General features: G+C 37.6%; 1 protein-coding gene across 2 annotated transcripts in view; it reads left to right on the forward strand.

Annotated features, from left to right (window-relative positions):
- The window catches only part of PROS1 (protein S), a 70,702-nt gene that overhangs the window by 2,843 nt on the left and 49,512 nt on the right, over positions 1-18,347 (forward strand). Inside the window, exon 1 of one of the 2 annotated variants that reach the window (XM_030329758.1) lies at positions 14,459-14,567. The exons of the other annotated variant lie outside the window; for it this stretch is intronic. Coding sequence (XP_030185618.1) covers positions 14,474-14,567 — 94 coding nt within the window. The 5' untranslated portion in view covers positions 14,459-14,473. Of the gene's footprint in view, positions 1-14,458; positions 14,568-18,347 lie in introns of those variants that run through there. 2 annotated transcript variants of the gene reach the window in all.

Here is an 18,347-nt window from a genome sequence, read left to right on the forward strand (position 1 = left end):
CATGGTGAATAACTCGACCTACCGAAGCCAGGAACTTGGGCATTTCTGTGATCTATACAGTGGGAACTCATGCACTCACTGTTAGGAGCTGCCATCAGATGACTGGGTTCTAACTGCCTTCTAGTCCTGGGTGTCCCCGCTCATGATCAAAATTCCTAGGAGAGAGAGCTTGATCGTTTTGGAGAGTCCTGTGACTGACAGGTCACTAGAATCAGGTGAAGTGCCCCGACAGCTCCAGCGAAGGGATGTGTCCTGCAAAGGAAGCAGAAACAAGAGAAGTCTACACATTCTAATTGGTTGTACAACATTCACGTATGCCCTTTCCATAAACGCCATTTGGAAATATTCCAAGTATAATGCAGATATTTGTCATATAATGCAAATAACTAAGGTACAGCAGAAAGGACCGGCTTCTTAGAAGATTCCAGTCACCACATCCAAAGAGGAAGGCTCAAGGCTACCATTTCCTAGTTTAGGGGATCATTGAGTGATGTGCCTGCCTCCTCTCATGGCAATGTGCTATGCCTTATGGATAAAATGATACATTGTAGTGTACCAATACTATAATAATAATAACAAAAACAATAATAATATAACAATAATAATCAAAAGACAGCGAGGGAATACAAGTACTGACTTTAGGGTGAACTGTCTTTCTTTCTTTTGAGCTGGACCTGGTATTTACGACCTCCTCCTTCACTACCCAACTCGACTTGTCTCTTGCTTTCAGGTAGTTCCCTTATGTTTGATTTTTTTGTCTGCTCTCTGAGATGAACCACACCCTTATTCAGGAAGAATCTGAGCCTTGTTCTAGCTGTGGTCGGTTGTATCCATCTCTTTGACAATTTCTATTGTGCGTAATAGTCATCTTGAGGGAGCAGCACTCCTTCTAGCCTTGATTTATATGTGGCAACATCACTCTTTTGCCTTGATTATTGTCATACCAGCACAATCTTCTTAATTTTTTTTTTTTTCAACAGGAATAAGGAACTTGAAATGGCTACATAACAGTCTCAGCTTCTAATTCAGTGGAAATATATTAAGTCCCATGGTGAATGCATTTCTTCTTGGTTTACCAATTTTGAGATGAACAAGGGAAGAAAGCAAAAACACTGGGAATGGGTCATTGAATTAATTTCTTAGGCTGCTGTAACAAAGTACCACAAACTGGGTGGCTTAAACAACAGAATTTATTGTCTCACAGTTCTGGAAACTAGAGGTCTGAGATTAAGGTGTCAGCAGGATTGATTCCTTCTGGGAGCTGTGAGGGAGAATCTGTTTCATGCCTCTCTCCTAGCTTCTGGTAGCCTCAGACATCTCTTGGTTTATCTATGGCATTTTCCCTATGTCTTCACATCATTTTTCCTCTGCACGAGTGGTTCCATTGCAAATTCCCCCTTTTGATAAAGACATCAATCATATTGGATTAGAGCTGACTCTTATGACCTTGTCTTAACTTGATCATCTGCAAAACTGCTTTTTCCAAATAAGGTCATATTTGTAAGTATTGGGGGATTAGGTCATTACCATCTTTATAGGGGGCACCTTTCAATCCATGACAGTCAGTAAGCATCATATCATGACAACTACTTCTTCCCTTTCTACCTTTATTCCTGACCTGTGTATTTTAGCTTTAGGGGGAAAAAGCACTAAATTTTATGATGTCTAGCACAAAACATGTACCACATTTTTTTAAGTAAGCTCTATGCCCAATGCGGGTCTCAAACTCACAACCCCAAGATCAAGAGTCGCTGACTCTACCGACTGAGCCAGCGAGGGGCCCCCAAAACATACCACACTTTTTAACCACATTTTGGAAGACAGTGTTGTGTCTGAAAAGGCAGTAACAGAACCTTCAATAATTGGTCAGTCCATCATGCTATAAGGCTAGCTCCTTTCAGGTATTAGGGTACACAGTAGGACCCATGAACACCATAATCAACATCCTATTGACGTATTTCCTTAACCGTGGAGTTAATTCTTTAGTTAGAGGTAAAGTTGTGTGGTTAGCATAAAGCATTAAGTAAGCCTAACAATAGTGATACCGATAGAAAAACTAAATCTAAATACAGAATAAATATCTCTGTGTCTGGGAACAGTGTGCTGCTCCTGCATGATAAAAGAGCCCTAATTAATCAACCATTCACCAGATATCTGATTGGATTTTGCAATGCGTCTAATCTCTAACAGCAGAAGGAATGGTAATTTTGCCAGCAAATGTGGTGTCTTTTAGTAGTAAGAGCCTAGTAGATCTGAGGGAGGAAAAATCTGTATAGTTGAGTCAATACGTAGTGTCCATCCTTGCCACCTGGTATGTGTATCGAACAACAGTAGACCCAGTGACACAACAAGTGATAACCCGAGATAGCCTTAGCACCAAAGGTACCCACGGACTTGTATGTTTGGCCTTCGTGGCATTTTAAAGATCAGGAAATTTCATCTAAAAAGTTTGTGTTATGACTTCTCTTGAAAAGCAACTAAAGGGGGAGCAGCCACCTGGGTGGCTCAGGGCATGATACTGTGGTTCATGGGTTCAAGCCCCACATCCCGCTCTGTGCTGACAGCTCAGGGTCTGGAGCCTGCTTCAGATTCTGTGTCTCCCTCTTTCTTTGCCCCTCCCCTGCTTGTGCTCTGTCTTTCTCTGTCAAAAATAGACATTAAAAAAAATTAAAAAGAAAAAAAAGGAAAGCAAATAAAGGAAGATCTGGCCGTACTGGACACACATTCAAAGCTGCCTTCTTAAGATAGAATATACTCTATCTAGTTAACCACAATTCTAAGCATTTCCTGTCATCTCTCATTAAATTCTCTTCTCTTATTTATGGTATCTACCTGAAACTTGTAGATTTCTGAGTTTGTGACCCTTGTACTAGATTGCCTTGGAAAGGAACACAACTGACAATCCTTAAGTGGATCATTCTATCCCCTCTTATTAAGAACTTCTCTGGTGTGGTGCTATGTTGTGAGTATTCAACTGGAAAAGAAATATTCTCAGCTCTGGGCAATTCTTTCCAAACTTCCTTGTCTCTAGACCTGATATCTAGCTCTTTTTAGGTCTCTGAACAACTAAGCAGACCATTTACAACCATTCAGGAAGCAGAATAGATCCTGATCTCATTCCAAGCAAAGTGGACAATGAGAAATACTGCTTATATGTCTGCCCATTGTGAGGTTTTTGTTTCTCCAAAAATTCTATTTCTCCTCAGGATTCTATTTCAGCCGCAGGAAGGCTGTAGTTTGTTTATTTGTTCATTGTAAGCTGTATCTTCATAGCAGATCTACCTCTTGCTCATATTGGTACATTACAAAGAAGTATCTGTAAACTAGAGATTTCATCTTCTGTAGGTTGATTTGCATCTTCAGTAGGTTGGTCATGGGCTTTCCCTCCTAAGGCTGTAAAGGGAGCTTACAGGAGGACTTCTTCAAGTTAGAAAAGTGAGCAACCTGCTCAGGCCACATAGTTTTGCCTTTAGTTCCATCTTGTTCATACCATTTGAACATGTCACAATTGAACTGCCGTCGTAACTAAATTTCTGGCTAGACAGAAAAGGTAGCAGCTAGTTCACGATGAGCTATTTAAATCACATGGTCACCAGGTATCCTGTGGTCAGATTTGCAGATTTCACTGAGGTCCAAAAGGATGCCAGGAACAGTTTGTCAAGGGTAGACTAGTTACTTGCAGAAAGAAATGTGACTTGCTCCCTAATCGGAAGGACCTCTACGGAAATTCTTCTTTTGGGACTTGCTATGGTACCCGGTATAGGACCAAAGTACCCTGCCATCCTATGGACAATTTGACACAATTGGATCTGATGGGTCACTGGCTAGTCTGACTGACAGACTGCTTGAATTGAACTTTGAAATAGGTAGAGAGCGTTTTCTTATTCTGGTTCCCATCTACATCTGGCACCTTTTGGATTCATAGGGTAAATAGATCAGAATAGAACACCTAAAAATGGAATATGCCTCAAAAATGAGAGGTCCACAAATATGTATTCTTCCACCTTAGTGTTGGACACCTAGGTTTATAAAAGGTTGTCTCTCACTTGGGCAGTAATATTCTAGCATGACCAAACTGTTGCTGAAAATAGTTCAGTGCTCTCAGGGGAATGGATCAGTTTGGAGTTTGAGTTTTATTGGACCTATAGTTAGGTAGTTTTAGGACACAATTCCCATAATCAACTGACCCCCATAAGCTTCAGTTCTAATGAGAAACCTTAGATTTTAGATGCTTTGCTTCCCCAAAGGCCAATATCTAATAATCACTAAAGGTTTTTGGGATCTTTTCTCTTAGTGCAGTTGCCCAATGCAGTTAACTTGCTTTGGAGAGAACAAGGAGAAAAGTTCACAGTATACAGGAGGCTTCTTCAAGGGCATCTCTCCTCTCCTCCATTCGAGAGGTTCTGGATCCATCAACTGACTCAAGATTGGTGATTCAGGAGACGTGGCAATTTCTTTGTATTGTGACTGAAGTACAGCCTCTGTTTGCTAACCCACCTAGTTTTTGGATAAAAAAAACCCAGTGAAGAACTTTGTGGGTTGTCTTCCCATCTCATTCGAGGAGGATCTTCACCTGTTAATTCTTTCTCCAACATTCAATCACTACAACACCTTGACTTTGATTCATGTGAATATGGGCTGCCACCTAAGCTCAGCCACCCACCCCCCAGGTTCTTCCCATTCCACCTGAGATCTGGGAGCCCATTTCTATTGCAACCTCTCCCACCAGCATTTCTGATCCAGGGAGAACAGCCAGTAAAATCCCTTTTAGAAGGCCCAGTGGTTTCCTTAATAATTATTTCTGTGATAATCTTGAAAATGCCTTCTTTTATTTCATACTGGGAGGTGGGATGGGTAAGTGAGGAAGTGAATAGGTAGGAACAATGTGACAGATTCAAGCCAGAATGTCTGTCTCCTAGTCTTTGTGAATTCTTGCTTTAATACTATGCCAAGGAATGTCTGGATTTTGAGTCATTTTAGGGTGTGCCGAGGTTTTGTCTAGGATGGCATTAGCCAACCAAGCCACTATTAGAACTGAAACTGGGGGCGCCTGGGTGGCGCAGTCGGTTAAGTGTCCGACTTCAGCCAGGTCACGATCTCACGGTCCGTGGGTTCGAGCCCCGCGTCGGGCTCTGGGCTGATGGCTCGGAGCCTGGAGCCTGTTTCCGATTCTGTGTCTCCCTCTCTCTCTGCCCCTCCCCCGTTCATGCTCTGTCTCTCTCTGTCCCAAAAATAAATAAATGTTGAAAAAAAAAATTAAAAAAAAAAAAAAAAAAAAAAAGAACTGAAACTGGTGGCCCTAGCTAGCACATGGGATGGAATCGGCAATATTAATACATTCAGCCTGATGGAAAATTACACATGCCTTTTCTATTGGTTTTCTATTGTTGTATAACAAATTACCGCAAACTTGGCATCTTGAAACAGCACAATTTATTATCTTGTAGTCCAGGCTCAAGTCCAGGGACCTGCTCAGGGTCTCATAAAGCTAAAATCAAGGGGTCCACCAGGACTGCGATCTCATTTGAAGCGTCCTCTTCCAAGTGCACTGATCTCTCCAATGAGAGGAAGGAGAAGGGAGACCAGTGGAGGAGGTGGACTTGTGCGCGGAAGTGACAAAACTCACTTCTGCTTATAGTTCTGTTAGTTCCAACCCAAGGAAGCACATGGAATATTTGGTCAGCATTGTTTCTGTTACAAATATCTTTCCTCTAAGCTTAAGATTACTATTTCTTCCTCTAAGAGAAACACAAATACTTACTGCTTATTTTACCTTTGGTAATATACTTACAAAGTGTGAGGTTGTAATAACTACTTGTTAAATAGGGAGGGCATAATTAACTGTGCCCAATAGACCTAAGCTGGGGACATATTCTGATGACAGTGAGTTGGCGGTTAATGTAGCAAGGTGAAAAAAAATAGGGTAATAGGTGATACTGAAATTATTTCTCTTGTGAGAACTGTTACTATTTTAGATTGAAAAGTGGCTTTAGGTTTAGAAAGTGAAGTCCTGAACACATGATCTATAGCTTTGCTGTTCTAGAATAGTTCATGAACCAGTAGTGGGAGCATTACCTGTGAGCTTATTAGAAATGAAGCCTCTCTGGCCCCACCCCAGACCTACCAATTCAGAATATGCATTTTAAGAAGATTCCAGGTGACTCCTATGCACGTTTAAAATTTGAATCATGTTTGGTCTATAAGGAGATAGCAGAAAAGAGTGATCAATGGTTTTGCGTAAGAAGTGAGCAGAAATTTACAGGGGTGGCAGTAGGGGGATAGCAGTAGGAGGCAACCAGGGATACAGAAGGGGAGAGGATGTCAGAGAGGGGAGAAAAGCAAGCACAAGGCAAGAGAATGCAGCTTGTGAAAAGGTCTCCAGGAAGAAATTATTAGATGTGAGATGGACAGAGGACCTTTAGGAACTGGCTTTTTTTTTTTTTTTTTTTTTTTGAGACTCAACTTTAAATTGCAAAAATTGCTTTAATGTAAACCATAGCCCTGTGCACCTTCCCCCTGCCACCTACCCCCAGTGTTTCTTCAGTAGAGGTTATTTCCACATTTAAGTTGGTTAAGAACGAAGAGAGGAGTTCCATAAGATGCAACGGAGTTGAACAGTTTACTGAAAGCTAACACACTGAGTGAGTAGTGACTCATAAGAACCTCAGCTACAAAAGAATGCAGAAGTCTTAAGAGACGTTTTATCAGGTATGTGATTGGGGTTTTGGTCACCAGTCAGTGAATCAAAAAGCGCAAGATGGAGGCACCTGGGTGGCTCAGTTGGTTAAGCATCCAACCCTTGGTTTCAGCTCAGGTCATGAGCTCGTAGTCGGTGAGTTCAAGCCCTGCATCAGGCTCTGCTCTGTGAGTGGGGAGCCTGCTTGCGATTCTCCCTCTCCCTCTTTTTCTCTGGCCTTCCCTGCTTGTTCTTGCTCTCTCTCTCTCTCTCTCTCAAAACAGATAAATAGACTTAAAAAAAAAGGTCACGTTGATATGTGACATTAGCAAAACTCAAGCTATTTTTAAATTGTTAAGCTTTGGGGGTAAATGTTTTGTTAACACTAAAAGAAAAAACTCACCTTGGTGATGCAAAAACAGATAGTAGTCTTGACTCTTTTTTCTATTAAGTGAAGCAAATCCTTTTTACCTAAATATTCCTATTTTATTGTACATATATTTGGGAAATACATAAGTAAATAATTATAATAATATTAATTAATTAATAATATTAATAATTCATTAATTTTAGACAAGAAAATACTGTGCACACAAAAGACTGGAAGAAAATGGATAACATTTTAATAGTGAGTGTCTTTAGAGAGTAGAGGCATGATGCTTTTTTTTTTTTTTTCTTTTCACATTTTTATGTAAATTCTAGGTAGTTAACATACAGTGCAAAATTGGTTTCAAGAGCAGAATTCAGTGATTCATCATTTACATACAATACTCAGTGGGAGTTATGATGCTTTTTATTCCTTGTTTACCTTTTTGTTTTTAATAACTATAATAAATTGTGTTATTACTCTAGTATAGGAAGCAACCTCATATAAGAGTTTTGTTTATATTATATTGTTCTAACTATAGAAATTGAATCCTCCAGGCTTTAGGGGAAGTGAAGTAAGGATATTTATCTAAATAGATTCTGAGTGTTTCTACAGTGAGCAAAGTAATATAAACTGATTCTAGGCCATTAGTACAATTCTTCTTAGTCCTCTTGTTCATTTTTTTGGAATGGACTTTGAAAAGACACATTCAAGAAAAATGGCTTTTAAATCTTCATAAAAATGGTGAAATTATAACTTCATGTGTTTGTGTGATAGTTTCCATATTTCAAAATGGTGTCTTTACATTTTCTCATTGATTTTTACAGCTGTTCTGTGATTCACCTTCTCATCTTTAGGAAAATGTTACCTTTACTCTCCCCCTCTACAGAAAGTTATTACCCCCTCTTTCTTTTCCTGCTCTCATTTGAACTTCTTGAGGAAGTAGTTTATTCTAGCAGTTTCTATTTCCTTTCTTCCTTCTGGTATACCTCCAGTTGGTATTGGTGATGGGGAATTTTAATGGTGATCCTATTGTTAAACCAACTACATTTCACCTCTCATCGCAAATCATGGTAATTATTATTAATAACTTCCTTGCAACATTTGACACTACTGAAATTATCTTTTTGAAATTGACCTCCTTTTATGTCTATAAACATTATCTTCAACTTTTCTTTCTCTCCTGGGACACTTGAGTAGATCAGTCGGTTGAGCATCTGCTCTTGATCTCAGCTCAGGTCTTGATCTCAGGGTCATGAGTTCAAGCCCTGCTTTGGGATCCATGCAGGGTGTGAAGCCTGCTTAAAAAAAAATTATTCTTTCTTTCTCTATATATGTGTGTTACTAATTCTACTTCTGTTGTTTTGTTGATCTCTGTTTTTCCTTAAATATTAAAGTTTCCTTGGCTTCCACTTGACCTTCTAGCCTCATCGAACATCTTTTTCCAGCTTAAACTACCAGCTATATTCTACCAACTCCCTAACATATTTAAACCATTCAAGTAATCCATGATTAATATAATCTAATTTGGGAATACAGATATTCACTGTAATATTGCACTAAACAAAAAAATAAAATCCATCTGTAGTTCATTAGCCAGAGACCAAAGTATTGTTTTGCTTTATATTCTTTTAAGCAACCTTGTCTGCATATACACATTCTTAGAAATTAAAATACATAAATACAAGAATGGAATTGTGCTCTAATACTATTTTTTTTCTTTTATTATTATTATTTTTTTAATGTTTATTTTTGGGAGGGGGTGGGTAGGGGCAGAGAGAGAGGGAGACACAGAATCCGAAGCCGGCTTCAGGCTCTCAGCTGTCAGCACAGAGCCCAACGCAGGGCTAGAACCCACGAACCATGAGATTGTGACCTGATCCTAAGTCAGACACTTAACTGACTGTGCTACCCAGGTACCCCTTTTTAAATTTATTTTTTATTTTATTTTATTTTTTTCTAATATTATTTTGAACTTGATGTTTCACCTAAATATATGATGATGCACCAAAACCCATAAAATATCTAGGAATAAACCTAACCAAAGAGGTGAGAAATCTATATACTGAAAACTGTAGAAAGCTTCGGAATGAAATTGAAGAAGACACAAAAAAGTGGAAAAACATTCTATTCCCATGGATTGAAAGAACAAATATTGTTACAATGTCAATACTGCCCAAAGCAATCTACACATTCAATCCAATCCCTATAAAAATAACACCAGCATTCTTCACAGAGCTAGAACAAACAATCCTTAAATTTATATGGAACCAGGAAAGACCCTGAATAGCCAAAGCAATCCTGAAAAAGAAAACCAAAGCTGGACGTGTCACAATTCCGGACTTCAAGCTGTATTACAAAGCTGTAATCATCAAGATGGTATAGTACTGGCACGAAAACAGACCCATAGATCAATGGAATGGAATAGAGAACCCAGAAATGGACCCACAAACATACGGCCAACTAATCCTTGACAAAGAAGGAAAGAATATCCAATGGAAAAAAGTCTCTTCAGCATATGGTGTTGGGAAAACTGGACAGCGACATTCAAAAAATGAAACTGGACCACTTTCCTACCATACACAAAAATAAACTCAAAATGGATGAAAGACCTAAACATAAGACAGGAAGACATCAAAATCCTAGAGGAGAAGATAGGCAAAAACCTCTTTGACCTGGGCCACAGCAACTTCTTGACATTTCTCCAGAGGCAAGGGAAACAAAAGCAAAAATGAACTATTGGGATCTCTTCAAGATGCAAAGCTTCTGCACAATGAAGGAAACAATGAGCAAAACTAAAAGGCAACCGATGGAATAGGAGAAGATATTTGCAAATGACATATCAGATAAAGGGTTAGTATCCAAAATCTATAAAGAACTTATCAAACTCAACACCCAGAAAACAAATAATCCATTGAAGAAATGGGCAAAAAACAAAGAAGACATCCAGATGGCCAACAGACACGTGAAGAGATGCTCAACATCACTCATCATCAATGAAATACAAATCAAAACCACAATGAGATACGACCTCACACCTGTCAGAATGGCTAAAATGATCAACCCAGGCAACAACAGATGTTGGCGAGTATTTGCACCTTTTGCACTGCTGGCGGGAATGCAAACTGGTGCAACCATTCTGAAAAACAGTATCGAGGTTCTTCAAAAAATTAAAAAATAGAAATACCCTATGACCCAGAAATTGTACTACTAGATATTTATCCAAAGGATATAGGTATGCTGTTTTGAAAGGGCATATGCACCCCAATATTTATAGCAGCACTATCGACAATAGCCAAACTATGGAAAGAGCCCAAATGTCCATCGACTGATGAATGGATAAAGAAGATGTGGTATATATATATACAATGGAATATTACTTGGCCATCAAAAAGAATGAAATTTTCTCATTTGCAGCAATGTGGATGGAACTAGTGTGTATTATGCTAAACAAAATTAGTCAGAGAAAGACAAGTATCATATGACTTCACTCATATGAGGACTTTAAGATACAAAATAGATGAACATAAGGGAAGGGAATCAAAAATAATATAAAAACAGGGAGGGGGACCAACCATAAAAGACTCTTAAATAAAGAGAGCAAACTGAGGGTTGCTGGAGGGATTTGGGGTAGGGTGATGGGCTAAATGGGCAAAGGGCATTAAGGAGGACACTTGTTAGATGAGCACTGGGTGTTATGTATAAGTGATGAATCACTAAATTCTATTCCTGAAACCATTATTATACTATATGCTAACTAACTTGGATGCAAATTTTAAAAAATTAATTAATTAAAAAAATAAAATTAAGATATGATGGCTTTCATATCCATAAATTCCGTCACACTTTAAAATAGATTTATAATTTTCTTTCATATATGTTCATCATAATATATTTGACCAAAAATGTATCTTTGGAGATTTACATTATTTCCAGTGTTTTGCTTGTATCAATAATACTGTGATGAACATATTCATAAGTGTTTCTTTACATTTGTCCATATTCATTTCCTCAGATTAATTTCCTAGAAATAGAATGGTTAGCTGAATGTCTAAAGGCTTTGGGTATATATTGTTAGATTTCTCCCTGGAAATTTGGTTTTAAAAGTAGATTTTAAGAGTCCCTAATTCCTCTCATCTTTACCAACATTAGACATGAACTTCTTTTTAAATTTTTGTCAGTGCAATAGGAATAAAAATGGGGTCACTTGGGGTGGGAGAGAAAAGTAGTCAATTCTGTTTTTCAGTTTATCCATTAACTTTTTTATTTCAAAATCGTATTTTAATTCTCTCCTCCCTTTTCATAGCAGCCTACTTTTGTTTTATGGATGCCAGATCCTCTCAATTTATTTTAGGATATTTAGTATACATTTTTAAGTTATCTTTTGTGTCTTTAAGACCATCTTTATATGAACATTAGTATTTCTCATCAGCTCCAAAAATTTTTCTACCTGTACTTACATGATAATTTCCTCTCTCCATAGCCTCTGTTTTCTTTCTAGAACTCTTCCAGAATTGATCCTTCATGACTTTGACTCTCATGTTTTTATATCTTTAAAATTTTGCTCTATATTCCAGGAGATTTCTTTAACTTTTTCTTTCAAACCTTCTATACTGGCAATCATATTGTAAATTTCTTGAAGTATTTTTTTTCTTTGATTTTACTTTCATCCTTTTATGGATTCATTATCTTCTTTTTTTTTTTTTAATTTTTTTTTTCCAACGTTTATTTATTTTTGGAACAGAGAGAGACAGAGCATGAACGGGGGAGGGGCAGAGAGAGAGGGAGACACAGAATCGGAAACAGGCTCCAGGCTCTGAGCCATCAGCCCAGAGCCTGACGCGGGGCTCGAACTCCCGGACCGCGAGATCGTGACCTGGCTGAAGTCGGACGCTTAACCGACTGCGCCACCCGGGCGCCCCTTCATTATCTTCTTAAGTCACTATGACGATATTCATTAGACTTTAAAAAAGTTTTTTTAAAGTTCTCTTCTCTGAATTGCCTGTTTTTTCTCATATTGGTTTTCTTTTTCATGCTATTGGTAGCTGTTAATTTTTTTCCTCCATATTTCTGAGGATTCTTGGTTGTCTCTTCATATTTAAGCAACAGTACTGGGTAGGCTTTAGGTGACTCCGTTGTGTGGCTTCCTGCTGGTCTTTTTTTTTTCTTCCTTTCTTTTTTTTTTTTTTAAAGGGAGAGTTAGCAGGTAGCTCTACGTACACTCATTACATGATTCATTTATACAATTAATGTTTATTGAGCCTACTCTAAGTGTACTGCTTCATGTATTTTGTGATGTACTGGGAAACCAGTGCTGTGTCATTGCTGGACTTTCAAATTAATCTTCTGCTTCTAGTTGCCTTTCTCCCACTCTCCCACTAAATGCTGTATGACAGTCTTTCTGAGCTTTTATTTCCCAAAGGCAAGAGCATTCTTACTTCTGTTATATCTCTATGGGTGTATTTTGGGTCAAGGCTTCCTCTCCCTTATTTATTAATAGGTTTTCCTCAGCTTTCCAGCTTCTGGAGAATTTGTTAAAGTTCTTATCTGCCAAAGACCCTTCCCATTGTCTCAACTGTTGTTGGTTTTTCCTTTTTAAAATTCTCCTGCAGTCATTTTAATGCTGTCTTGGATAGAGAGCAGATAAATGCTCTTTAACATCACTAACCATAAACACCACTTTCCATGTCTTTAAAGAGCATCTAGAAATAGTCACCTACCTTCTTGCCTTATATGTTAGTCTGCTTGGACCACTCTGACAAAAATATCATAGACTACATGGTTTAAACAAGAGAAAATATTTTCTCACAGTTCTGGAGGCTGGAAAATCCAAGATGAAAGTTTTGGCCACTTTAGTTTCTAGTGAGGACTCTCTTCCTGGCTTGCAGACCTTGTTTTCTCACTGTGTTCTCATGTGGCCTTTCCTCAGGACCCATATGCTTGCAGGGAGAGAGAAGGGGGGGGCCTGAGGGGGTGTGCAAACTTGCTAATGTTTCCTCTTATCAGGACACTAATCGTATGGTATTAGGGCCCCACCCTCATGACCTCATTTAACCTTAATTATTTCCTTAGAGGCCCCTTTTCCAAATACAGCTGCACTGGGGATTTCCACTTGAACATATGAATTCAGGGCGTAGGGGATGGGAGGTGGACATAAACATTCAGACCATAATACCAAACATTCAGTCCATAATGCCTTGTCAAGTGGAACACAATTGCTTAATTTATTATTTTTGTTACTATGGAATGAGAGAGGTAGTTTTTTTTTAATTTTGTGGCTAACTTTTTTAAGTGAGCCTGAGTTTCTGTATGTTAAGTGTACCTTTCCTTATTACTTGTTTTACTATCCTTCTTGTTCCCACTCCTTATCTCAATCGCTTTCTCCCTTTTTTAAAAGAAATTATGTTATTCCATTGTTATTTAGACTGTATCTTATAGCGTTTTAGAAAGTCAACAAGGGGCTAGCAAAAATGTAAAAATTGAATTCTAAGCATTTATTCAATACTATACCAATATTCCAAATAATCTCATTTTCACATCAGCACTTAAAGAAAAATATATCCTAGGAGTCAAAGAAGCATCTAGAGTCTTTCTAAGTCTTGTTTCATATCTGGGAGATATTGCAGGAAGTAGGATAGTGCAGAATTAGGCCAACTCTTTCATTGTTGCGTTTAAAAACGTCCAGGAACAGTTTGCCTGTTGCTTTTCCAAACATAAACACAGACACAGGCCAGTGAACTAATAATATTAATTGATGCTATCCTAACAAATAGGTCAAATAGAACAAAAACACAACTTTTCCTGGGCTGTAACCTCTTGGTACATGACGTCAAAATCAGATGGTGTTTTGGTGTCCTAGTGTGTAGGAGATAAAAAAGACAAGGAGAGCTGACTGCGTGAAATATCTTGTGCACGTCATAAAAGAGGCCTCCTGCTGTAGCCTCAGGAAGTATAGCCTGCAGTGTGGTAGTTGAGAGAAGAAAAGAGAGGACTATAGAAAATTCTTCTCCACACCTTGCCAAAATCTGAACTCTGAGTCCCTTCAAATGAAGTACCGTATTTATCACTCACCAAGAGCAAACAAGTCAAATGAAAGAAATGATTAACATAGTGTTTTGTTCTGTTTTGTTTTCTGGGTAATAAGCTGTCTTTTGGGTAGAAGTATTTGTTGTTTTGGAAGGAATAAGTGAAATGTACCACTTTCTCTGTCTATGGCTACAATCAAAGGTTTTAACCTTGGGTAAACAATAGCAGAGTGTTTGATTTGTTCTCCCCCATCCCCACCCCCTCTAGAATAGGGACTGGAAATTAAAGTCATAATTAAATCCTGGAGTAAGGAAAGGTCCATGTCACTCCAGTTGTGGCTAAACAGTTCAGGCATTGTTTCCCTCCTCATCCAGAATGGGGGTTGATGATCGCATTTTTTTTTAATGCCATCAATGGCTTTTCAACTTCTAAATGAAAGCCGACCTTCATCTCTTCCAATCCAGATGTTTCCAGGACTCAGCTTTATATGTACAACAGGTAACTCACAGATTATTTCCTCTTTTTGTTTCCCAGATTTAAATTCTTATCCAGATCTATTCCTTATACTCTTTTAAAGTATTTCTTACTAACCTATTTATTGCTTAGTCGTCTTGAAGAATGGATAATTCACCTTTAGAGAATACTTTTTTCTAACACGTTTCTAACCTTTAACATAAAAATATGAGAAGAATCAGTTGCTCACCGACATAGTCCTCAATGTAAAAAAAAGTAAGAACTTTAGAGAAAAGTAAGTGTAATAGCTGTCTTCAAAAAATTGACTTAAAAAAAGATTGAAGTGTACCATGCATACAGACATAGCATATCTTCCTGAAAGCTAGCCCAAGCTTCTCTGAAAATTGGTAATAAGTATACAGTCTGGCAAATGCCTAATTAAAAATCTATCTTTGTGGGGGGTGCCTGGGTGGCTCAGTCAGTTGAGCGTCTGACTCTTGGTCTCAGCTCAGGTCGTGATTTCATGGTCATGAGTTTGAGCCTTACATTGGACTTTGTGGTGGGTATGAAGCCTGCCTTAAAAAAAAAATCTATCTTTTGGTTTTTCATAGTCCCTGCAACCTTCATATTTTAAAATATCCTTCCTCAATTAGAAATATTCTGTGGGAGAAATCTTTATGGAAAAAAATGAAACATTTTACATTTGATTATCATGTGATTATTTTAAATACAATTGGTAATATCTGGGCATATGTTTTCCCATCATTATTAACTAACAGTTTTTCTATATTACATGCAGTTCTATGTTTCTCAGGCTTTGACTAATGAAAACATGCCATTTCAACCGTTGGCACATATGAGGCACAGTTATATCTCAGAGTATTGTCTAGTTGTTCTATTTGTACATTGAAAGCAATTTTCCCCTGCTTCATCCCAGACTGAAGCAGAAACAAGGATTCAAACACTCTGCCAACCCAAATTCTACCAGAGATTCTCAGACACATTTTCTAGGGTAGTTTTTCATTCTTGGGATGCCAGATAAGTAGATCCTGGGGAAAAGAGACAGAAAGCAGAACTAAAACAGGATGAGCTTTTGGAAGGAGGGATGTGAGAACCAGCTTTGCGAAGGACAAGAGAACAGAATGGAGAAGATTCAGAGGATGGACTTTCCTAAAGCATGAACCTTCTTCATCTCCCTTGTCTGAAACCTCACTCACATCTGACTGATCAGTTTTGGGCAAATTGCGGATCTGTGGTCCTCACCCCCTGAACAGATGGTAGCAAGTTTGAAAACTTAAGTGGGAAAAGGGCCTGAGGAAAGTACTTCCCTGTGACTGTGGTGGAACTGAATTGAACACTGGGAAATTCTCCTGTGAGCAGAGGCAATGCTAATACTTATTATTAATAATGCTTAATTATTAATAAGGATAATGCTTATCCTTATTACAGGTGCTTTGATGAAGTACCAATAACAATAAATTACTTTTTTGGAGATAAGACAATCAAATTTTGTGCTCAAAAAACAAAGATTTGCCCCCACAGAAAGAGGAACATTTGAAGGCTGTTAAGCAATGTCAAGAAAGAATTCCAGTTAATGTTTGAACAATGGTTATGTTATTGACGTAGTTGTTGAACCTGCTATGGACACTGTTTGAAGAAGGGAGGACTCAGATAAGTTAAAAATGTGAATAGTTCCATCATTCTTCTAACTTGAAAGACTCTTAACTGAACCTAATAACCTGAAATTTTGAATCTGAATGTAACACATTTCAAGCAGCAAAGTTGAGTTTTAACAAAGGCTTACTTGAAATACTTCTTGACCCAAAGAAGTGAAACAAATGACTAGCCACAGTGTAGTAATGCAAAAGGAGAACATGTTTTGGAGGCAGGCTTGGCTCTGTGATCAGCTGTGTGAACTTGGTGAGATGAACTCAGCTTCCCTGAGTTGTAGTTTGTTCATGTATAAAATGGGACAATTACTGTCTACTTAGAACAGTTGTGATTAGTATTGAAGGAAATCATTTAAAAACAGCATACATATGCTTATATACCATGACTATTCTGATAAATAATGGAACTTTTTAATAATGGAGCAGTCCAGCAGGGTGGATGCTTTTAGGTGGATAGACGGAGGCATCTGGTTAAAGCACTTCTAACGCACATATTTTTCTCATCCTACAGTTCTGTAGTTTTTAATTCGGATCTGTAATGTCATGTTTATATTTTTTTGAGAAGGAATAGTAGACTTCTTTGAAAGCACACTTGTTAAATGGATGGGTTTATTTTCTAAAGGGCAGTAAATGTCTTATTGAACATATCAAACTTGTCCATGCCACAGTCACATAATTTCTTTCTTTCTTTTTTTTTTTAGATCAAGTACATTGTGGTCATTTAGTGGCAGAATATACAGAGGAAAGAGCACTTTATTAGAAGGATGGGTATATTTGAATCCCTGTCCCATTAGACCACATCCTAACTCTATGACTTTGGGCTAAATCATGAAGCCTCTCTCAGCTTAAGTTTAAGTAACTCAAGGAAAGTGGGGATGATAATTCTACACTCTAGTTTATTTCATTATTTATGTGAGGATCAAAATGAAATAATATACACATTGAAAATTATTAAGTACCATGACAATTTAAAGCATTATTGCTTTGAACCTAGATGAAATAAAACATAAACATTCAAATCTAGACAAAATTAGTTATTTATTGTTAGCTTCATTATCCTTTAGGACGGAGGTGTTAATAATTTTCCTTTTTAGTATTCCTCTAGTCAATGGAGGAAATGAACCCTCTGTCTGTTTTTTTGAGAAGCAGCAAATGGTAATGGATAGTCACAGGTCTGGACATTGGCATCTAAGTCCTAATTTTGCTATTATAGCTTAGGGTAACTATCTTGCATGCTCTTTATGTGAGTTTCATCATCTCTGAAATAATGGAGGCTTTTTTGTTTCCTTCTACTTCTATAAACTTACGTAAGCATTCCTTTAAATGTCTACCTTAGTTCTCTCTGGACACTTGAAAGCTTTCCCTTTCACAAATGTGAATATAGTCTGTGTTATCAACCCTGTTCTGTGTCCTATAGCAGGGTCCCTTGCAGGGGACCAGATATTCTTAGATACCAATATTAAGATCTAAAGTCCAAAACTTAACATTCCATAAGGAAGAAATACCAAAGAGTGATGTTTATGGTTAGTTTCCTAAGTGCATTTGACCTTGATTTTTTGGTTACTTAATCACTGTATTTATCTTTCAAAGAATGATGCTCTTGCTTTCCCCAGAAAAACTTACATATTTGCTTTGAAGTTCAAAAGGGACATGTTTTTGCTATATTTATTATAAAGTAGCGTTCTTAAGACTATTTCAAATAAATGAAATAATTGGCCATGTCAGACTCTTTCATTGTGGATAGGACTACCATTTATCAGTCAGTAGCACACTTGAGAGGTAATGTGCTCACAGAAACCCATCTGTTAGACACATACAGCCTTGATTTAATATTGATCTTAATGAACACTGATAAAAATGGTAAAACATAGAGCTAAAAATGTAACCCAGACACTTTATTTATTTAATCATCACATTTAAACATCTGTTTTGGCAAGTAGGAGAAATAGTAACATTACTTCCTTCCCTCTTGAAAGATTTTTGATTAATTAGTTCTTTTGCTTTTTTTCTTCCTTCTATTGTCATCTGTTGTGTGTGCCTTATTTACCAGGTAATAAGATAAATAAGAGAAAAACAAAATTATCTATTTATATTACTTGCTTATCTTAATGAAAGAACCATTTGCGGTTAAAATCAAGATTAAAAAATTATTTGT

This window comes from Lynx canadensis, chromosome C2 (assembly GCF_007474595.2).
Source record: "Lynx canadensis isolate LIC74 chromosome C2, mLynCan4.pri.v2, whole genome shotgun sequence".
Lineage (NCBI taxonomy): Eukaryota > Metazoa > Chordata > Mammalia > Carnivora > Felidae > Lynx > Lynx canadensis.